General features: G+C 42.4%; 1 protein-coding gene across 8 annotated transcripts in view; it reads left to right on the forward strand.

Moving 5' to 3' along the window:
* The window catches only part of NALCN (sodium leak channel, non-selective), a 195,769-nt gene that overhangs the window by 32,412 nt on the left and 139,277 nt on the right, over positions 1-24,080 (forward strand). For 7 of the 8 annotated variants that reach the window (XM_053384465.1, XM_053384464.1, XM_053384467.1 and 4 more), the window contains 3 exons: positions 548-687; positions 2,053-2,181; positions 8,099-8,253. The exons of the other annotated variant lie outside the window; for it this stretch is intronic. In XM_053384465.1, coding sequence (XP_053240440.1) covers positions 548-687; positions 2,053-2,181; positions 8,099-8,253 — 424 coding nt within the window. The remainder of the gene's footprint in view (positions 1-547; positions 688-2,052; positions 2,182-8,098; positions 8,254-24,080) is intronic. 8 annotated transcript variants of the gene reach the window in all.

A 24,080-nucleotide genomic window follows, 5' to 3' on the forward strand; every position in this document is an offset into this window, starting at 1 on the left:
ATTATTAAATATTCTAAGGGCACAATCTCTCCTGCTTCTGCTCAATAGATCCTTCTCCCTACTTGGCTTGTATGAAGTGCTGCATACTGTACTATATATGGCTAGAATAGGAAGCCTGAACACTTCCTGTTTTCTCCACCCAATTCTCTCTCTCCAACCCAGACCTGGTCTGGAAGAGGTCCTATAGGAATCCCACCAGAGGCTTTGTGTTCTCTGCTTGAGTGTTTCAGCTTAATATGCATTTTTTCTTTGCCCCTGGTAGATTATTTCAATCCTCCCTCCCTTTTAGTTTCACCTTCATGAATGAGATAATTGACATTTGGTGTTCCGGGATAAGTCACTTGAATTATAAAATCAGTTGCCGAAAGGGTCTTGTTTCAGAAACCAGTGTTAAACTGGGAACAAGCGCTGAAAGGAGATTGCCATTGAAAATACATTGCCCTGGAAATATTTATGCAAAACAATGCAAACTTTAGAAAACAGCTCAAAGAACAGTAGTATGCTCATGAAAAAAATCAGAAGGAAAAAGACGTTCTTTTGTTCCTAGGTGTTTGAAATAGCTGATATAGTTGATCAAATGTCACCTTGGGGCATGTTGAGGATCCCACGGCCGCTTATTATGATTCGAGCATTCCGGATCTATTTCCGCTTTGAGTTGCCAAGAACCAGGATAACCAACATTTTAAAGTAAGTTGTTTGCTAAATCTAGACACAACGGTATATGAATACTTGGGATGGGGAGGCAGCGACATTGTGTTGTTTGGGATTATTTTAAACATGCAATCATGTGCTCCTTAATTTCTATTAGATATATAATACAAACTGTGAATTTTTGGGGAAACGTCACAGGATTGCTTAAGAAATTCCAGAAAATTACATATATAAAAACGAAGTTCCAGCCCCATCTTTCTGTCTTCCAATTTTTCAAACATTTTTAAAGATTTCATAAAGTTTGATAAATATTAATCCAATTTCTCCCATCAGTTCTGGGCTGCTATGAATGTTGGGATAATGAATGCCCTGTATTAGAAGTTAGCCCAAGCTTCTATTTGAAGTTCTTTTCCTTTGACCTCTCCACAGACCACAATTTTCAGGTGAACACTTGAAGTTGAAGTTGGCATCCATCTGTCTCAGGAGACAGTGGAGGAGGGCACCACTTAAGATTTAATTGTACCATTCAGTTGTATGGGGTATACTCATCAGAGAGCCCTGAAAATCCAGGGTTGCTGTAGGCCTAACTACACATGAGGTAGAAGTTCCACAAGACATGTTGGATGAGGGTTAGGGGATCTGTTTTCACCTGCAAAACAGGTGCTTGGGGGAGGGATGTTGAACACCCTCTACACTCACTGCTAACCTCTCTTCAGCCAGAGCCAGCTGTACCATTTGATAATAGGATAGCCAGCTCAGAGCAGCAGCTGCTAAGGGGCAGGTAGTGGTTGTAAGGTGTTGGAGGGTAAAGTGATGAGTGCCACTGGGGCCTGTCTTGCACCCCTTTAGCATCCTTAGGTGCTGTGGTTGATGATACCCTGTCATCAGTGTTGGAGACAGATTTGATTGCCCTTACAGGTATATATTTTATTGGGATGTGTGTATGTGTGCCATCTTGTCCTTGACTTGGACGAGTTCTGCTTTCAGCCTAGGTAAGCATGGAGAGGAGAAAGGCGCTTGAGAAGAGAAGGTACAGAGAAGTAAGAAACCAGTGAGGGAATAGGTCTGCAATTCCTCACGTGGACACTCTTATTTGCTATTAAAAAATCGGACATGCATCCCTCCTTTCTATGCAATTCCCAAGACCTGCTTCCATTTTTCAGATTATTCCACCACCTCCCAACCCAGTTTATCTTCCCTTTAAGACTGCTTGCTTCCTTTAATCTAGCCATGCATTGGGCTGATTTAGCCATACAAGGGCTAAACCACAGTATGGATATCCCCTGTGCCATGAAGCTATTCTCCACTCATCTACCACATACGGATGGGATATTGCACTACTAGCGTTGAACTTGTGCAGGTTACTTGCATGTAATGCATATCACTTTCCTTTTTTGTTAGGCGCTCAGGTGAACAAATTTGGAGTGTTTCAATATTCCTTCTCTTCTTTCTGCTTCTGTATGGAATTCTGGGGGTTCAGATGTTCGGACCTTTCACGTATCATTGTGTAACAAATGATACAAAGCCAGGGTAAGTCTAAATGATCATTTTCTAAAAACTTCGTATCAGTGACCTTCTGTCTGGAGCTGAACTAGAAACGGAGAAATCACAAAGAAAGAGTTCCTCTAGCAAGACACTGAACTGCAAACAAATTCTGCTAAAAATAGGATCCGGCTTGGAATTTGGGGTTCCTGTGAGTCAGTGGCTCAATTTGCACACAACACTCAGTCAAACCATGGCTTGGTTAGTATGAGTGAGCCAACCTACTCGTTCCCAGGACAATGAACACAACCTTGCTCAATAAATCTTGGTTGCAGCTCATGATTTGATTGCAGTGAGACAAACCACGAGCCCTGGTTCAGACATGTTATTGCTATTTATTGTTTGTAAGCCACTTTGGGATTCATTTGAATGAAAAGCATCATAGAAAGGCAATCAATCAAACAATCAATAACACTAAGTCAAACCATAGTTTAGCTCTGGGTAGTGCAGCAGCAGCAGCAAAACCATGGGAAGAGCACAACCACTGTGATCTTTGCTCTGGGAACACAGACCAATCAATACAAGCCCCTCCCCAGTTCAGTTAATGTAATTACATCTTGCATGCTTGAAAGGCTGTGGTTTTATTTGTGCAGCCCACTCTATTGCTTTTATTTTATTTTTATTTATTTTATTTATTTTTGCAATATATCTATATTGTTTTACCATAGATATATTTATGCCAGGAAAGCAAACAAACCAACAAACAAACATGCATACATTCAAATAAACAAGCTATAAATTGACAAACAGACAGTAGCAATGTATGAAACAACACAATTCTTATAACTAACATCATTTATACTGCCAATGATGTGAACGATTGTAAAACTTGTAAAACAAGAAATTAAAAATGACTTCCAATTAGTCTCGCTGTACTTTATCTGTTGATTATCTTATACCGCACAGTTACATATTTCTTACAAGTTTCTGTTAACTTCCCTACAAACTTATATTTATACAATGCAAGGTTCAGTCTAATTCTGCCAAGAAGTTTCCTTTTATACCGTAATTTTTAAAGTATTCTTTAAACATTCTCCAATCCTTATAGACTATTTGTTTTGTTTGGCCTCTTATCCTTCCTGTCGTCTTTGCTAGCTGCAGGTATTCTACCATTAGGATTTGCCAATCCGCCATTTCTTTTGGCTATTTATTTTTTTGAATTATAAACTTCGTTGTATTTGTTACAGAGTATTTGCTTGCTCTGCGAAGCCAAGCACAGCCCGCCCACCATGATTTGTGGCTTATACTTGCTTGGTGACTCCTTGTTTTGCAGGAGGAGCCGGGTGGGTTGGAGTAGGAGTTTATCGACACTTTCCCTTGTAGGTTGCTGTAAGGTTTGTTGAGAAACAAGGGTGTGGAGGCCAGGCCGATAGACAACTGGCCTTTACTTCAGCTTTTGGCAAGTATATTCTCTTGTTCTAAGTATCCTTTTGGGTGCAGTCTCTCTTCACTGTGACCTAAAAGTGACTGTGCTGAGATAAGGCCATACCAGCAACAACTGCTGGACATAAGAAAAAGGGAAAGTGCTCTGTTCCTCCCCCAGCTTGAAAGCAAGAACATTTTGATTTTAAAACAAACATAAATCAGCTCCGTGAAAATCTGAATCTTTATGTCAGTAAGACAGAAGAGTCGAACCAACTGTTCAGCTGCTAACAAGATTTATTTTTTCTATTAAAAAACCCCCAAACCAAACCGACATTGAGTGCTGCATTTTCTAGTTGCTTCTGCTTGTCCTAATTTTCGCTGCCAGGTCCCCTCCCCTTTCCCTTGAGAGGGTTCTGAATCTCTTTGTTGCTAAGCATTCTTCACACTCATTATCCTGTTGTTATAATTACTTATCTAACTCCATTTCTTCTGAGGCAGATATTATTTCGCCCTGTGTTATACTGGCCTCCACCATCCCCCACCACTAGTTTGTTGTTTAGTAGGCTTCCTTGATGCAAATTAACAAAACCCCGTCTCTTCTTCATATTTGTGTAATGGGGGAAAAACCATTTCATAGATTCTGCCCTTGGTGGTTTCGGATCTAGGGGGGAAGGTCTAAATCCCAACTTGTTTGGAAGTAGCCCCCCCTACATCCAAGACCGCCAGGTGCAGAATTTCCTAAAGTGAAATTCAGACAAAATATATATAAATAAAAATGGTTTTCCTGGGGTTTACTTCCTGATTAGTTTACCTAAGACTAGAACCATAGGTACAGTATGGTGATTAAAACAAAACAAAAAATCCATGATGCTGATTACTAGGACATTCGTTCCCACATTTCTCCAAGGTGCTCAGGGAAACATACAATGCCTCCCCTCCTCTGTTGTATTTGCACTGCATTGTATTTGTATTTGTAAGGTAGTGAATGGCTCAAGGTCACCCTAAGAACTTCATTGCCAAGTAGGAATTTGAAACTGGGTTTCTTCAGTATTAGTCTCCTGCACTGCACCGATTCTCTTACATGTAAAGCAGGATATGTTCCTATATCCTATATCCTACCTGGCCCTGCCAGGGATTGAACCAGAGACCATTTGCCACTGAACTAGTTGGTTAGAGCATAGTGCTGATAACACCAAGGTTGCAGGTTCAGTCCCCATGTGGGATAGCTGCACATTCTTGCATTACTGGGGGTTCAACACTACAATTCTATGATTCTTCTGCTGCCCTCCCCCCTATAATAGTTTATGAGAGGAAACGTAACCAGGTACAGCATCAAATTTCCTCTTTTGCGGTGAAGCCTTATCGTCTGTATCAGTAGGCACTTTACTATGTGACTTTGGTGGGTCATCATTGCTTTCAGACTCCCTTAAACAGGGTTGTTGTTGTTGTTTAGTCATTTAGTCGTGTCCGACTCTTTGTGACCCCATGGACCAGAGCACACCAGGCACTTCTGTCTTCCACTGCCTCCCGCAGTTTGGTCAAACTCATGCTGGTAGCTTCGAGAACACTATCCAACCATCTTGTCCTCTGTCGTCCCCTTCTCCTTGTGCCCTCCATCTTTCGCAACATCAGGGTCTTTTCCAGGGAGTCTTCTCTTCTCATGAGATGGCCAAAGTATTGGAGCCTCAGCTTCAGGATCTGTCCTTCCAGTGAGCACTCAGGGCTGATTTCCTTAAGAATAGATAGGTTTGTTCTTCCTGCAGTCCATGGGACTCTCAAGAGTCTCCTCCAGCACCATAATTCAAAAGCATAAATTCTTCGGCGATCAGCCTTCGTTATGGTCCAGCTCTCACTTCCATACATCACTACTGGGAAAACCATAGCTTTTACTATACGGACCTACTAGACAGGGTTACTGTGATGCTAAAACAGTGGTTCTCAAACTTCTTCCTCTGGGCCACACTGAATGTTTCTTAATGATAAGAAGTACGCTGGAAAGCAAAAAGAAACTACTCCTAGCTGTGCTTTATAACAGCATTGTCCAACATGTCGATCGTAAAAAAGCTCAACAACCTTGATGAAGCATTAAGGAGTCCCCAACAACTCTGGTCAATCCAATGGGTAGATCACTGCCAGTTTTTTTATAGTGGTAGTAGATCGCAGTCTCTTGGAAGTTGGACAGCCCTGATTTATAACATACCTCACAGCTGTGGGACATCCATAAAATGTAAAACAATGGAGATGCATAAGGACATGAATCATTCCCAAAATATAATTATAAACGAGCCTCTTACCTATGCACCTTAAGTATGTATGCAAACTCAATGAGAGGTGTGAACTTTGTTTTGCCGGGTATTAGAAGCCTTTCTCTTTTTGATCCTTCATATTTGTCAGAGTTGGAAATCCCCGTTCACAACAATATGTCGTGGAGAACTAAAAAAATAGCTAATCCTCTTGAAGAAAGGCATAAATACTTTTTCAGGTTGTATGTATTTTATATTTTGATGCTATGTACTATACAGTGGTACCTCGGGTTATATACGCTTCAGGTTACAGACACTTCAGGTTACAGACTCTGCTAACCCAGAAATATTACCTCAGGTTAAGAACGTTGCTTCAGGATGAGAACAGAAATCGTGCTCTGGCGGCGCAGCAGCAGCAGGAGGCCCCATTAGCTAAAGTGGTGCTTCAGGTTAAGAACAGTTTCAGGTTAAGAACGGACCTCCAGAACGAATTAAGTACTTAACCCAAGGTACCACTGTACTACACTAAACTTGTCCTCAAATCTTCCCACTACACTTGCTATCCTCTCTTGCCACACCAATGTGGCATGCCAGACCTTTTGAGAACCACTGTGCTAAAATGTTCCTGCTCCTCCTTTGGATAGAGAGGAACATATGAAAGCAGCAAAAGAAATAGGATTGTCCCAGTCTGGTATTACTTGTCTCTTCTTGTTTTTTGTTTCAGTACTACTACTGCTTGAATAGCTGACTCATGTTAATAGCTTTACTTCCTCTCGTTCTCCTTCAGCGTATTGCCCTACATTAAATCTCAATTTGCTGAGGGATAACTTCTTCTGATCATTCCAGAGCTTCTCTCTATTCTCTTGAGCCATTGCTCCTTTCAGAGGATGGTGATGTGTGAATTTGATAACGCAGAGTGCACATTGTTCCCAGGTTCTTAATGAAAACAGAGAGCCTAGCTCCCAGAGCTAATTCCTCAGAGAACGGGATCAGACTGCTCCTCACTTGGGAGCTGTACAGCTCACCATTATTTCTCGTTTATAACCTGTCAGCTAATCTTTATGCTTGCTGTGATATTTCTGTGTGGGCCAGTGATGTGCATATTTAAGAAAATGAAGGCCAGAATACAAGGATGGTATTGAAGAGGGAGGATCCAGCATCAGATTAGCATAAGAAACTCACTGCGATCTACCCCACATCAACTTGATACAACAGAGTTCTGCCAGACAGCTAAAATATAAAGTTATCAGAACTCCAGGAGCATTTGAGGTGTGCAAGTTTCATCCCTGTCACAGTATCAGAGCTACCATTAAATAGGCAGCTAGAGATGAGTAGTCATGATCTTAGCTGGTGAATACATTCTGATGAATACGTTCTGTACTCCTTTGTACCAGGGACCATTTTGTTGTGTAACTTTGGGTCACTTCTGCATATTTTAGCTTCAAAACACAAATATCTGCACTTTCAAAATCTGAATTGCAGGGTTTACAAAGAATTTCAGCATCTGGGAAATTATCTTTGTTCATATGAAGTATCGTACTAGACTTGTACAAGATGTTATAAAGGACAGGTGCCAATTTCTTATGAAGAAAACTCTAGTGTTTATTTAAGACATTGTTTTCCAACGTGTTTTGTCAGTATCCTTATGCAAAATTTTGTACTTGTTAAATAAATTGCTTATTATCTGATTTTGCGAGATTGTGGGGGAGGCAGAGGGCGTTGGGGTTCTGCCAGATACTGAAACATGTTACAGGGGTTCCTGGAAACACTGATTTAGAATATTTTAACACAAGAGCCTCTGACCGCAGTGACTCCAGCGACCATCTTGACAAATCCTTTCAGAGATTCTCTTTCCCACATTGCACTAGCAGACAGATGTCCCCATGGCCAAATATTAATTCTCCATTCTAAGACAGTGCTGTTGCCTATTTTTTTTACCACAAATGTACCGTATTTTTCGCTCTATAAGACTCACCAGACCACAAGACGCACCTAGTTTTTGGAGGAGGAAAACAAGAAAAAAAATATTCTGAATCTCAGAAGCCAAAACAGCAAGAGGGATCACTGCGCAGTGAAGGCAGCAATCCCTCTTGCTTATCTGGCTTCTGGGATAGCTGCGCAGCCTGCATTTGCTCCATAAGACGCACACACATTTCCCCTTACTTTTTAGGGGGGGGAAGTGAGTCTTATAGAGCAAAAAATATGGCAAATTTATTTGGGGGGAACTGTTACCACTGCTGTTTTCAATGTTTGTGTTTCTCAGGTTGCGCTAACGCTTTCTCTTTTTATGTCAACAGAAACATAACCTGGAATAATCTAGCAATTCCGGATACACACTGTTCGAAACCATCTGAAGAAGGTTACCAGTGCCCCCCAGGATTTGAATGCTTGGACCTTGAAGAACTAGGGTTAAGCAGGCAAGAGCTGGGCTACAGTGGCTTTAATGAGATAGGTCTGTTTATCTGATTAAAATCTATTATCAAAGCCTATTTTTAGATTCTTGTAAATCATCTAGGAGGAACTTGCAATAGACAGTTTGTGAATGTGTAGGGCGAAGGGCTGTTGATGTGGTGACTGTCCTTGTCTTTGATAGATCTTTTGCACTCTTCCTCCAGTTGGAGATTGCTTTAGGAGCATTGTCTCTGCAATCCATCTAATGCTATTCATGTCCAGATATGCTAGGGGTGACACCCTCTGTGACCTCAGTCGCATGCAGTTTTCTCTGACAAAGTGCAGCAATTTGTTCAAGTCTGGAAGGGGGCTGGCTTCTTAACATTTTCTCCTTAAGTCCCTTTCTACTAAAGCCACTCCTATCCTCCCAGCTACTTCCTTGCCCTGAAAGTAGGAAAGATACAGAGCTGTAGCTTGGGGATGTCACGTTATGGTTTGGCCCTTTAATTAAAATGGTTTGACTTGCTTGTGTTACTTTCGCAAGCATGAATGTTCAGCAATGAAAAGATGGTACGAGAAATTACCCTTAAAGCGCACGTAAGCACAAATTCATGTGCATAAACAAAAGTCCATATGGTTAGAACATTCACATGCAGATGTCAGTAGGTTGGTGGGGAAACACACAGTGTAAAAAAGACACACCTGCCCCTCTCCTGGCACTTCCGGAGTGTTACTCTTTCATGCAGATTTTTCATACATTCAGGTAGATGCTGGTAGGTGCCTTTTGTGCAGTAGGGTTGCACCTTCATAACCAAAGGCAAAGGAAGCAGGTACACTGCAAAACAATAATAATATGACTACAGTGGACCCTCGGGTTGCAGACGTAATCTGTGACAGAGGCACGTCCGCAACCCGCAGCGTTCATAACCTGCAGCGCTGTACCTGCACACGTGCGTGACGCGATTTGGCACTTCTGCGCATGCGTGAAGCGTGATTTAGCGCATCTGCGCATGCGCAAACTGCGAAACCCGGAAGTTACCCTTTCTGGTCCTTCCGGGTTTCACGCAGTCCGCAACCTGAAAACGCGTAACCTGAAGCGTTTGTAACCCGAGGTACCACTGTATAGCAAAACAGGATGCAGCAAATCTTTTTTTAAAAACAGACACTGCGCTAAAAAAAAGTGACAGAAAACTACCGTGGGAAATGCAGCATAATAACCATTTGACAGTGACATTGTATAACCTCAGCAATTTTTTGAAAACAAATCGAGATGATTGCTCAGTATGCACTTCATATAGAAGCAGCCTTTTTGTTTGCTTGCATGTGTGTGGTTTGGATAATCAGACTTGGGGTATGTAAAGTTCTTACTTTTTTTGCCTTGGTTTTTGATCTGAGCTCCTTTTCCCTTTGAAAAGTCTTGCGTTTTCTACAGAGAGTCTCTTTAATAAATGAATAACTGACATGTGACAGGCGCCCTAATATTTCAGATCGTACTTCATTTCATCTCCCTTCCCTTCTCTGCCCTTTGGTGTATTATTATCGAGTCTAGTTTAGTCCAATAGTTTTGATGACTGCGTGCGTTATGGAGCTAACTTCTCAGAAAGATGCCCTCGTACATTAAGTATGTGACTGCATTTGCATAGATTTCAGAGTTTTCAGCAGGTGATTCAAAGATCAGTATTACAGAGGACATGAAAAGCAACTCAGACAGGAAATAAAAGGATAGGTCAGGTGAGCATGACCATGTGATTACATTTTCAATGTAGCTACATGCTGGTTCGAATATAGCATTAAGTGAAACTTTAGCTTTGGAGAGAGCCGGTGTGGTGTAGTGGTTAAGAGCGGTAGACTCGTAATCTGGTGAACCGGGTTCGCATCTCCGCTCCTCCACATGCAGCTGCTGGGTGACCTTGGGCCAGTCACACTTCTCTGAATTCTCTCAGCCCCACTCACATCACAGAGTGTTTGTTGTGGGGGAGGAAGGGAAAGGAGAATGTTAGCCGCTTTGAGAATATTCTCGGTTTACCATATATTGTTTGTTTGGGAGAAACAAAGCCTGAGCCTGGGTTCGCACCTCACACTAAGCCATGCTTTGGCAGAGTAACAGGAGCAGGGAGGAGTGAAATGGCCGCAACTGTCTAGCAGGACATGTGCTCATTTACATTTAGCCGTGGTTTGGCTTAGCATTGTGGGCAGATGAAGTCAGTACAACTGCAGAGCTGGGTTTAGCTAATACAAGTAATCACAACCCAGTGGACTATATTCCTTAATACTGTATTTGCTGATTTCTTTTTGAAGCCTGTTTTCCTCAGATATATCACAGAACATAATTCAGCATATGTAGATTTGGCAGAATTGTGGGACTGTTAAAGTAGCTTTCCTCCCTAAAGGTTTACTGACAAAGGCACTCAGAGCGTTTGGTGTTAGATTCTGAAGAACATTTCTGGGGTTGTTTTTCCCCCCTTTACAGATGTACACATCTGTACATTCAGATGAGCTGCAGTGTGTCTTCTCTGACTACAAGGCCTTGAGGTGTTAGAGGTTGAAGTGTTCCCACCAAGTGCTATTTAAACTTATTATTTGCTCATAATATTTGACGATGCTTTTCTGACAACATTTTGTGGGGGGGGAAGGGTTGAAAAATAAGTATTTTATCTAATTTCATGAGAGACAAATTATTCACGTTCCTTTACATCAAATTGTACTAGGGATCAATAGTACCCCAGCCAGATAGTGGGGTATAAATGACAACAACAACAACAACAACAACAACAACAACAACAACTACTATTATTATTATTATTATTATTACCACCCCACAGGTTTATAATATTCCTTTATAAACCAGAATTTTCAAAACATTTTTTTGTGACCTAGCAGAACTATCCTCTCCCACCCCTGCCCCTTCGTAGCTATCATTTTGTGCAAAGCGTACCAGTTCAGCTTTTGGGGTCACTCTGTTTGCAAGCAGCCTGCACCCTCAACCTTGGCCGGTGGCCAGATTTCAAAGTAAAAAAGGACTTTTGTATTTTCCTCCGTTCATAGAAATATATTTGCAAAATGTGCTGCTATGCCCTCAACACTTCTGGGGCATAGTGTCACTGGCTTTCAAAAGATTCTGATCTGATGATCCTCTTCAGCACTGAAGAGGAAGACAAGCTTGCCCGCTTTGCAACTTGTGTGTGATATGTTTACTAAGACCTTTTCATAATGCTTCATGCTATGAAAAAAAACATGTTACAACTAATGGCCGATTACAGCCATTCACAGGAAGATGTCCAACTAGGCAGTATGCACCTCAAAGTATGGCATAACATTTCGGCTGTGTAAAGATTCCAAAGCATGTTTATGATACAAACTCAAATGAGAGGCGATGCCCCAGGAGCTCTATATCTCGGCCAGACGCTACTTGAGAAATCAGTGACACACAAGGAAACTTTCCCGTCTGCTCCCTGTGCCCCTCCAAATCAGCTCCGGAGAGCCCCCCAACCCTCTGGAGCAGACTACGAGGATGCATAGGGAAGATGCAGGGGAAGGAAAAAGGAACAGCTTGTTTTCTCCTGCTCTGGAGGGTAGGACTCAAACCAACACCTTCAAGTTAAAAGAAAGGAGATTCTGACTAAGCACCCGGAAAAAACTTTCTGACGCTAAGAGCTGTTCGACGGTTGGAACAGTCTCCCTCAGGAGGTTGTAGACTTTCATTCCTTGAAGGTTTTTACGCAGAGGTTGGATGACCATTTTGTCGGATTTCAAGCCAGCAGAGTCAGCGAGCTCAGAGGAATTTGGCCACCCTCCAGGTGCCCGGCTTGAATCCTTGTGACCTCCTGTCTGCGACTCCCGGCAGGATCAAGGGAGGTCTCCAATCGGCGATTCTTCCCAACGTGAAAGAAGAACACACCATTCCTCCCCCTCCTCTCCCAGGGAGGGGAAAGAGACAGACAGAAATATATCTACATGCTTTATTCCTGTCTTTCCAGCAGTACAGAGAAAACACGTCTGTACCCTCTGATTCACAACTGCAGAGAGAGTTAACTCCACCCATGTACTTCCAGTACAGGGTCATGTGACACTCTGAGCTAACATCCGGTGCTCAGTACACTGTCTCTTGTTCCCACGGTACAATCCAATAACATCAGCTTCCTGTTTACCATTCCAGCCATCTGGAGCTCGCTTCTGCATTGCTCCTTTTTCGTAACATCCTCCCCCAAAAGAATCAATGCGTGTTGCGGCAAGCAAAGCGTGATCCAGAGAAGAAAACAAACAGTTGTTATACACATAACACTCCCCTGTTGTTTCTGTTCCACCCTTGGAACTCCCCGCCACTGGTTTCCCCAGTGTACCTCTCTGGTTGTCTGGCTTCCAAGGAATGAGTGCATCTGCATTACCTTGGCTAGCAACTCTCTGTTGTGTCTTTGTCTCTGACTTAGACACAGCTCCAACCTGTCCTCGGTTGTTTATGTTGGCTATTTGCAGTTTAGTAGCGCTGCAGAGAGCTTGCTGGGGAGACCATGCATTAAAAAGAAAGGACTCAAAAATAACTTAAACAAGGTTTTAATAAGAAAAACAAAAACTCCTTTTACACTAAATACATTAACAACCAAACCAGACCCAACCACCAACCCATCCCCCAGGGGGATGGGTTGGTGGTTGGGTCTGGTTTGGTTGTTAATGTATTTAGTGTAAAAGGAGTTTTTTGTTTTTTCTTATTAAAACCTAGTTTAAGTTATTTTTGAGTCCTTTATTTTTTTAATGCATGGTCTCCCCAGCAAGCTCTCTGCGCTACTAAACTGCAAACACCCAACATCTTTGGTTATGGGCCCAGCTGCTGAGTGGATGACTGCATATTTTTGGACTCTGAGAAAGGTTTGAAAACTCCTTCTCCTGTTAGCGTAGTTCTGTGGGTCTGGAAGAGTTCCAGAATGGTTGACCGGGTTCCTGAAGCTGAGAAGGCTCTGGTCTTCCCACAGCTAACAGATGAGAACTATAGTTTATGGTCTTTTCGGGTGGAGGCGCTTTTGACCTCTAGAGAAGTATGGACCTATGTAACTGATGACCCTCCTGACCCTGTGACTAATGCTTGGTCAAAAGGAGATGCAAAAGCCAGGGCGATAATTAATTTGGCAGTCAGTGACCAGCAAGTAGTCTATATAAGAAATAAGAAAACTGCCAAAGAAATGTGGGACAGTCTTGCAGCAGTGCATGTTAGAAAAGAGTCAGCATCTGCATTGACGTTTTTCAAGCAGTTGTACCAGACGAAGTTGCAGCCTGGTGGTGATTTGGCAGCACACTTGAGACGTCTGGAGGCAATACGCGGTGAATTAATTCGAAGGGACATGGAGATACCTGATATTCAGTATGTTTTTATCATTCTTTGTTCCCTTAACGAGGACTTTGATGGCATAGCTAGCCAGATATCTGCCGTTCCACCAGCACAATTAACTGTGGAAGGGGTGACGGCAAGATTAATGGGCGAGTTGGACAGAAGGGAGGCTTGTGCCATAAGCACTCCTATTTCCAGAAGTAATGAGGAACGCCATATGCAAACCTGTGGTGATACAACTGCATTTAAAGCTGCCAAGCGTTGTTGGTTCTGCAATAAACAAGGACATTTTGCAAAGGACTGCAGATCCAAAAGAAAGCAAAGTACTCCCAAGCCTGTTTCTGTTCGTCAGTCACGGTCGTCAGCCCAGCAGCCGACATCGTATAGTAGAGACAGAAACGAGCCGCGAGTTTTCCATGCTAGGACAACAGATCGTAAAAGACTTAAACGTGCCAAGTGGAAGTCTTTTGTTGTGGACTCAGGAGCATCTCAGCATATTTGCAACGATCGAAGCTTGTTTATTTCTTTCGAAGAGGAAATTGGTAATGTACATTTAGCCAATTCACAAGTCTTGCAGTCGCTTGGCAGGGGTACTGTTAAACTTGACTCTTTAAACATTACGATAGCGAACTGCATTTACTGCCCGTCAGTGGACAATTTATTATCAGTAAGGTGTTTTGCTCGTCAAGGCATAACTGTACGTTTCTTAAAGTCAATGTGTGAGTTTTTCGATGGGAACAAACGTCTATTATATGCCCGGGAATCTGATGGTTTATATAGACTGTATTTTCGCACCTACTCCCAATCGCCTATAAATTGCAGAGCAGCACAGTCAAGCCAGGGGTTGAGGAATGTAAGGCCACATTCCGGGTGTGTCCATGAGGCGCACAGAATTCTAGGACACCTGAATTTTGCTGATGTAATTAAGACAAAGAATATTGTTAATGGCCTCAACTTAAAACCATGTAAATTTTTTATGCAATGTCTATCCTGTTGCAAGAATAAGATTAAGGTTGCATGCAAGGGTAGATGCTCAGATAGGAAAGTAACTGAGCCATTTGAGCGTGTACATTGTGATTTAGTTGGGCCACTCCCACCATCATTAGGAGGTTCTAAGTACTGGCTTACTCTGATAGACCAGTATAGTAGATATTGTTGGACTTATGCAATAACTGAGAAGTCCCAAGCATTTGAGAAGTACAAAGTTTTTTGCAACTGGGTAAAAACGCACTTTAACAAACCTATTAAGAACCTGTTTTCTGACCAGGGTGGAGAATTTGTTTCTGAGGATTTTGAGAATTTCCTGGAAGCGCAGGGGACTACTCATGAGTTATCTTGCCCCCGAAGTCCCTGGCAAAATGGGCTTGTTGAAGTTGTGCAGCGAGACCTGCAGGCAGGGGTTAAAACTTATCTGCACGATGCTAATCTGCCCAAAGACTTTTGGGCTGAAGCGCTTAATGCGTTTTGTTATGTTAGAAATCGCAGTTATCATTCTGGTTTAGATGTCACCCCCTATGAGAAGCTGTTTAAAAAACGCCCTAATCTGAAATACCTACGCATTTGGGGTTCAGATGTAATTATGCATTATCCCGCTAAGCAGAAATTGGGTGAACGTAGTGTCCAGGGAAAATTAATGGGCTACCAGCAGGGGGCGTACAGAATTTACATACCAGCAACTGGCAAATTTCATATTACCAGAAGTATGATACAAACTGTAAATTGGAATGGCGTTGCTGTTTTCCAAGATACTAACGGTATAGATAATACTGAGGAAGAAGAGGAAGAAGCAGCAGCAGCAGGAAATGGTGCTTCTGAATTAATGGAAAAAGACAAAAAGTCTGTTGAATCTGATTTGTTTGATGATTTAAAGTCACAGGCACCCGAGGGGAGGTTAGATTCTCTTGAGTTTTCTGACCGTGAGCTTAGCCTACAGGCACCTCTTCAATCTGACAATGATTTACAACCTGAAACTAGTGGTTCACTTAGTCCCATTAAGTCTGAGGAGTCTGACTCTCCTTCCGGACTGAGACGTTCAGATAGAAAGAGACAGAAGCCACAACGTTTTGCAGATGAACGTTTTAATACTGTGTATGTCAATAAGGCAGTTTTTGAGCCAAAAAGCTACAATGATGTTCAGAAATTACCTTAAACACACCAAACATTATAGGTTGCAGTTTACATCAAGTATTGACAAAGGTTTTGAAATTTTCTGCGATGCATCTCATGCAGTGGAGCAAAATAATTGCAGGGGTGTGTCTGGTATGGTGTTTTGTTATAACGGTTGTCCATTTGAATGGAAGTCCCAGACACAAACCATTATTTGTCTCTCCACAACAGAGAGCGAATTATGTGCATGCGTTCAGGCCACTCGTGATGTAGAATGGTATCTGCAAGTATTTGCAGACCTACAGATGCAAGTAACACTACCAGTAAAAGTTTACCTTGATTCCCAGAACGGACTTGCTATCCTGTGTTTAGAGACCAATATGCAGCGCACTAGAGTCTTAAGGTTACGTTTACAGTTTGTAAAGAAACTAATTGCTGACGAAATGATTGTATTTGAATATGTTCCAGGTGACAATCAAATTGCGGACATTTTTACTAAAGCACTTCCAAAGGTTACACATGAAAGACATGTACAAAGTATGCTTTATGTTTTTGTTCCACAATGATGAACCGCAGAGGAAATGTTGAATGTTGAATTGGTTTCTTTAAATGTAAAGGTTCATCATTGTTCCACCCGATGTGTATGTCTTTAAGGGGCCAGAGCAAGGGCCAGAGCAAGATAACAAGACCCAGCCTTACAGCTGTGAAACACAGCAGGTGCTGCTGAGTTGTATTTGATTAAGGTGTGTCAGCATTTGGGTGTAGTATATAAGGAGCAGCACCTAGCTCTCCCATTACCCTGGGGGATGGGTTGGTGGTTGGGTCTGGTTTGGTTGTTAATGTATTTAGTGTAAAAGGAGTTTTTTGTTTTTCTTATTAAAACCTAGTTTAAGTTATTTTTGAGTCCTTTATTTTTTTAATGCATGGTCTCCCCAGCAAGCTCTCTGCGCTACTAAACTGCAAACACCCAACAGTTTACAACAGCAACACATGCAACAGCTAAGTTAGCAAACTCTTTTGAGTACCTTTTGGGTGGTTGACCCTTTGTAACTCTCTCAGACCTACGTATGAGGTGCTGATCCTCTCTGCTCACTGGTCCAGTCTCAGGACTCTTTGGAGAACCAGTTCCAATGGTAAACAGTGGTTCATCCTTCAGTTGTGAAGGCCTATCCATTGTGTGAGATTTCCTCTCACTGACTGTGACAACTGAGCTCTCCGAGCTATCAGTGTCATCACTCTCAGTACCACTGTAATCAGTAAAATCACCATCATCTGAATCGTCCTCAGTGGGAAATGTGTGTACTATCACTCTCTCCTGTTCAGGAGCACTCTCTAGAAATTTTGTGAGAATCACCTGACCAGATTCAGACAAAATTACTCTGTAGAGACCCTTTTCATACCCCACAAAAATGCCTCTGGCATTCTTTACTCCACCTGGAGCTTCTGTTCTCACATGAGACCCAAAAACCTTGAAATGGGCAACAGAAGGTTTTCTGTGGAACAGTTTCTCAAAAGGAGAACTTCCCAACTCTTTTGAAACCTTTCTCATCTTCGTATAACAGAACGACATTAGAGACTCGGCCCAGTACTCATGTGGCAGATGTGAACTAAGCAATTGCGCATTCATCCCCTTTTGCAATTCTCTGTTCACCCGTACACAGACACCCCTGTTCCACGCTTCCGCTGAAACAGCAATCTTGTGTCTGATCCCCTTCTTCTGCAGGAACCTTTGGAAATCCTGTAAAAGAAAAATCTGCTTCTCATCTGTGAATAGACAATCAATGTTAGCATCATGCATACTCTTAACCCTGTCACAAAACTCCTGAAACCTCTCCAAGGCTTCCTGTGGCTTTCTCAACACATAAACCCAGACATAGTTAGAGAAATGATCCACACACACAAGATAATATCTTGCATTGCCTCTAGATGGTTCTAGAGGACCAATCACATCAGCATACACCTGCTGAAATGCTCTGTTGACCCCGGTCACCTTCTTGCTCACACCTGCAAGAGAAACTAGGTTAGACACAGATGAATTACATTCCATGTAATCACTTTGTGCAAAAGTCAACAAATATAGTCCATCTTTCTCTCTGGCCGAAAGAAATAACTCTCCATCTTTGTAGATCTTGCAGCTCTCAGCATCGTAGGACAATCTCAGTCCTTTCTTTGCAATCTGCGAAACACTCAGCAGATTGAACGTCAATTCAGGAACCAAGTAAACATTGTTTATTGTCAAGTTCAGACTCTTAAGATAGACAGTCCCTACGCCGGTCGCTTCCAGCTCCTGACCGTTGGCCTGTTTCACAGCGAAGCTTTGCTTCTTAAACGTTGAAAAGAGTTCTCTGTGTGGAGACATATGAACCGTTGCTCCAGTGTCAATAATAAACGAGTTCCCAACATCTGGCGTGGTTCCTTTCGCCATCAAAGCCTTTCCAGGTTTCACCGAAGTCTTGGTATGACCTTTGCCTGACACCTCAGGCTTTGCTGAGCAGCCCTTCGCGCCTTTTGGCTGACGTGGCTTCTTGCAGCTCCGCTGAAGATGCCCAGCCTGTTTGCAATTGTAACACTGGACAACATTCAAAGCTAGAGCTTTCTCTCCAGTAGCTTCATCGGTGGGGGAATTAGAACTCCGTTCCTCCCTCCCCCTGTCCTTTACTTCCAGTGCAGCATGCCGGCTGTGTTCATCCTGAACCACGGCACTCAGGGGCACTCCCCCCTTCTTGGCATCCATGCTGAATCCAAGGGTCAGCTTTACACTCAATCTCAAGCCAGCTTTCACTTTCAAGCCAGTAAACTCCAAAAGTCTCTCGGCTGTTTACTGCTTTTTACAGGCAGGCAAACTTTACGCTGTTTTCAAAATCCTTGCAAAACTGCGTAGTCAAAACAATTCCTCTTCCCAGGCTCTTTCCCAGCCATTCAGTAACTTTCTAAGTACTTGCGGTAGTTGCCTAGCAACCTGCTCAGGACGGGATTCCTTATCTCACCACAGGAATTCCTGGTATGCAAGCCTGCTCTCAGAGCTTGTTTTTTTTCCAAACGCAGCTCTCTCGTGAACAGAGAATTAAACCTTTCTGTTCATTCTCTTTAGCTCGAAATGCAGCATACCTTTGAGCATACACACCTCTCGGTGTCCAGCTGTCTGTTCTGTTCAGCTTCTGGCTGCAGGCAGACGCTTTCTTTATCTCCTTAGGTGCAGAGGATGGCAACGATTCATCGACCTCTCACCTCTCATGCAGATTCTCATGGATCTTAAATCCATCGGCACTGCTACCAGATGTAACCTCTGCTACCAGATGTCGGATTTCAAGCCAGCAGAGCCAGCGAGCTCAGAGGAATTTGGCCACCCTCCAGGTGCCCGGCTTGAATCCTTGTGACCTCCTGTCTGCGACTCCCGGCAGGATCAAGGGAGGTCTCCAATCGGCGATTCTTCCCAACGTGAAAGAAGAACACACCATTCCTCCCCCTCCTCTCCCAGGGAGGGGAAAGAGACAGACAGAAATATATCTACATGCTTTATTCCTGTCTTTCCAGCAGTACAGAGAAAACACGTCTGTACCCTCTGATTCACAACTGCAGAGAGAGTTAACTCCACCCATGTACTTCCAGTACAGGGTCATGTGACACTCTGAGCTAACATCCGGTGCTCAGTACACTGTCTCTTGTTCCCACGGTACAATCCAATAACATCAGCTTCCTGTTTACCATTCCAGCCATCTGGAGCTCGCTTCTGCATTGCTCCTTTTTCGTAACACATTTAGCTGAGATTCATGCATTTCAGGGGTTGTACTAGATGGCTCTTAGGATCCCTTCTGGGTGGCGCTGTGGGTAAAAGCCTCAGCACCTAGGGCTTGCCGATCGAAAGGTTGGTGGTTCGAATCCCTGCGGCGGGGTGCGCTCCCGCTGCTCGGTCCCAGCGCCTGCCAACCTAGCAGTTCGAAAGCACCCCCAGGTGCAAGTAGATAAATAGGGACCGCTTACTGGCGGGAAGGTAAACGGCGTTTCCGTGTGCTGTGCTGGCTCGCCAGATGCAGCTTGTCACGCTGGCCACGTGACCCGGAAGTGTCTCCGGACAGCGCTGGCCCCTGGCCTCTTAAGTGAGATGGGCGCACAACCCCAGAGTCTGTCAAGACTGGCCCGTACGGGCAGGGGTACCTTTACCTTTAAGGATAGGAAGAGGAAACTCTGTTGCGCAAGTGGAATGGCAGCATGGGATACAACCCTTGTTTCCTGACCACTGAATCAGATTCACCAACTATAAATATTCCTGAGTCTGACGCAGTAAAGATAAAGGTGGTGGGATGGTGTGGGAGCATCACACAAGTTTGTGCTTTTGCTCTTCGTATTCCTTGGCATTATTTTAAGGCCTAAACATCTTCATGTCTATACTGCACTTCAACTCAGCCAACCCCATGCTGATTTATTTAATCACTTGTTTGCGGCCTGTAAAGTGTGTCATTCAGATTGATGAATCCAGCATGGGCTTGTTTTTTTGTTTCATTTGTGACTGGAAAATGTCTGAAGGTTTGGGACTTTGATTTACACTGGGGATAAGATAAAGAACTATTCATATAATCCTGTCACAGCTTTAATATCTCCTGTTTTACAAGTGAATACCTCAGCTTTGCCTCAACTATCTGTCTTTAATTTTTCTTCTCCTATATTCTACCCTGTGGTGTATTTTATTACATTGATACAGTCTCTTAATTATACTTAATTTATTACATCCCCCTTCATTTTATAGACTATCTAAAATAGAGTCAGTTTCAAGGACACCAGTAGTCTCTTAAGGGTTGCTTGCTTGTATTATGACGTGACAAGTTCTTTTATGTTGCTGCTTGTTCTTAAACATGTTCTTCCTCAATGTGGTTCAGAAGAGGCCTTGCTCACGGATTACTTTGTTGTGTGTGGTTGCCTTTCCTCCTTGATCATGCCTTATATCACATACAGATTATGTCTGAATTTAAACATCACATGAGGTCCTTGTGATACTTTGTGCTGCAGAAAGTGCCCCATTGAATCAGCATTTGGGACATTACTAAGCTGCAATTGCATAGATATTGTGGGCCACAGGTACAGCAATGGAAATGCAATAATCTGGGACTCAAATAACTGAACGCGTGACTCTCCCTTTTTCAGCTTTCTAAGATCCTCAGGTCCAGACCTCTTTTCAGTGCCCTATCACAGGAGAAAATTCATCAGGAGGTCACATGGGATAGAGCCTTATCTGTGATGGCACCCTGATTGCGGAGTACCCTGAAAACATGACTGTCCCCAACATTTTTGGCATTTTAGCCCCAGAATCCTTTTAGCTAGTCATAAACTACAAACATCCTTTTTTTAAAAATCACCGGTTCCCAAATTATTGAGAATATTAATTTGCGTGTATGATTTTTGAAAAAAAATCCCCATAAGTACAAGTTTAAATGCCTAGCATATGTTTTCTCTCCTGATGTTGAACCAAAGTACCTTCCTTCCCTGACTTCTTTACAGAATGTCCTGTGGATTACTGAATTAATTACGGAAATGCTGTTCATCAGCTTCCACAGACATTCTGGAAAAACACTACCTATGACAACTTAAAATCATTGCTGCAAATTTTGCGGAGGAACAATTGAAACAATTGAAACATCCAATTTTGTCACTATCTTTCGGATGAGTTAAGAAGCCTGTAAGGTATAATGGACAGAGGCAAACACAAAATGCAAGATAGTGTCCAGAGGAAGGCAGCTAGGGTGGTGAAGGGTTTGGGAACCAAGTTCTATGCAGAACGGATTGAAATAGCTAAAGTATGTTTCACCTGGACAAGAGAAGATTGAGAAGAACTGCCATCTTCAAAAATGTGAAGGCTTGTTGCATGGAGGATGGAGCAGACTGGTTCTGTGTTGCTCTAGAAGACAGGACTAGAACCAATGGTAGTGACAGGGAAGCAGATTTCAGAAAAGAAAAGCTCCCTAACAGTAAGAGCTGTCTTGACAGCTTACAAAGCTTGTGGGCTCTTCTTTGCTAGAGGTGCCTAAGCAGAAGCTGGACTTCTGCCAGGGATGCTATAGTTGCATCCTGCATTGAGCAAGATGTTGGCTAGATGACTTCCAATATCTCTTCCTGCTCTTTAATTCTGTGATAGAGCCAGTAAGGTGTGATGGCAGTGTGTTGGCGTTGACCTATAAAAACTAGAATTTGATTCCTTCTTAGCAGTCTTCCTGCTCAGAAATTCTTTGCACTGATGATACATACATAATGGGATTGATAATCAAATTTTCATTGACATGGTTGATTTAAATAATATTATCTGAGGTGGGAAGGACTAATACAAATGCTATCCCGGGTTAGATTGACAAACAACAACAACAGCTTAACCACATATTAAATTAGAGGTGATGAGAACAAAATCAAAAGTACTAAGCCATCGCAGCGACAAACTGTCATTATTTAAGGTTGAGCATTGATTTCAGTTGGTGTTGCTTTGGGAGGGATGTTGCAAAGATGTTTAAGAATCAGTATTTTTTGTCAATTCTTACAACTCTTGTGTAGGAAACAGGGAAATCTATGCATACATGAAGGCTACTTCATTTTTCTTAGCAGGTACCTGTACTGTGTACTTTAGAAACATAACATGAGGTTTCTAGAAACAGTTATATTAAAAATAAGTATTTGATACATAGCCACTGAAATGTTGGTAGAACTTGTAGGTGTGGGCAAAGTTCTGTGCAGCCATGGAACCTGCTTAGTGGCTTTAGAGAAAACACAACAATTTCACAGAATTGTTTGAGTGTAAAATGAGATGTTCCTATGTACTGTTTGAGGGAAAGAAGACAATGCAGTGCCGAAATAATGTGGTACATTGGGCTTGTTTCTGATTCTCTGCAGCTTGGATCTGTATTAGAAGACTAGGGTAATGTTTAGAAGTCCATTCCATTTCTTCCCTAGCACTTCTAATGTACCAGTACCTGGACCAACTCCAGCACAGGTTTTACTTAACACTCTTTTTCCATACACATGGCTGATTAAGCAGCCACAAAAGATTTTCTTCAGCCTCCCTTGTAGGAACTCCCTGATACTAAAGTTATTTTAGCAAAACTGTACTCTGTCTTCTCTGCATTTTCCTGGGTCCCTGGAGAATCATACACAGATGTCTTCAAGAAGCAGCTCTCTGTTCCCCCACACACACCCTCAAAAACCCTCCCGTTCATTGGCCCATTTTTATAACAGACAAAGTTAACCCAGAACAGCATCCACGTTCCCCATCCTTCCATTTTAAATGATTATAACCAAGCATTAAAGCTTCTAAGTACATAATTTAATTCAGTAGAGATGTTCTGACTCTATAGAGCACCTTAGTTTTGGCACAGCAGCTGTAACAGCTATCCATTCTTTTATTTTATTTTAAGTTGAGTACTTAGTGAGCAAACTTAAGTTTTAAAAGTTATTATTAAAAGGTATTTTTTGTAAACAGGCTTATTTTACTGTATGAAGGGGTACTATCCCAAATAAAGTGAAACGTTTTAGCAAATATGAAAATTTGGGGAGTTGGGAAAGTTGAGAAATTTCAGAGCATACCCCAGAATTTTAATTGATTGCCATGTTGATCCCAAATTAGCTGATGCCTACATTAAACAAGGCAGTCAGGTGAAACTAATGTGAATAGATTAGTACAGCTGCCTTGTAGTGACAGTCAAAAGAAAACTCTACAGCTGTTAAACAGGATTCAGTGGAACAGAAATTCCATTGGCATTCCAGACCATTTGGTATTGACTCTCACCGGATAAATAATAGAATCTCAGCTGGAATATGCTGCTTTCCAAGTTTGTCTCATTTCCTGTCTCCTTGTTTGTAATCAGACCTTTAATATGGGGAAGTCTGGTCATGAAAGGACTTTGATCATAAAATTAAGGTTGCCAGGTTGCATACTAGAGGTTAGTTTGCTTAGTTTTAAATTGACCAATGAACGAGGAGATGAAGCAGCCCCACCATCTTTTGTCTGTTCCTCTTTTGCCCTTCTACCCACCTAACTGTTTTCCTCTTCCTACACCTGGATTTCAAAAGGGAGGGAGTGCAGGTGAGAAACTGACTACTTTGTTTTCCCGCTTCCATCCATCCATCCATCGATTTAAAGATAGAGAGCGGATCTCCTGGTTGCAGCCAAGCAGCAGAATTCTGCATGAATGTTTATTTCAGTGTAAATGATTGGGAAATAATAGGCGTGTGCAGAGAATGAATTTCGCAACACAGATGAAATTTTGAAAAATGCATTACTCTGGATTAATGGTTCCAAAGACCTATTCTTAATCCAGAGTAATGCACAACCATACGTTGTACAAAGCCTTATTTAGAAACATCTATTCCAACATACACCAATGAAATAAATGTTTTACACGCACTATAATAGCTCTGCTGCGTCTAATAGACTTGTCTGTAGGCTTGGTTGAGTACATTTAATCCAAAGAATGCTGAGACAAGCC

Source organism: Podarcis raffonei, chromosome 4 (genome assembly GCF_027172205.1).
Source record: "Podarcis raffonei isolate rPodRaf1 chromosome 4, rPodRaf1.pri, whole genome shotgun sequence".
Lineage (NCBI taxonomy): Eukaryota > Metazoa > Chordata > Lepidosauria > Squamata > Lacertidae > Podarcis > Podarcis raffonei.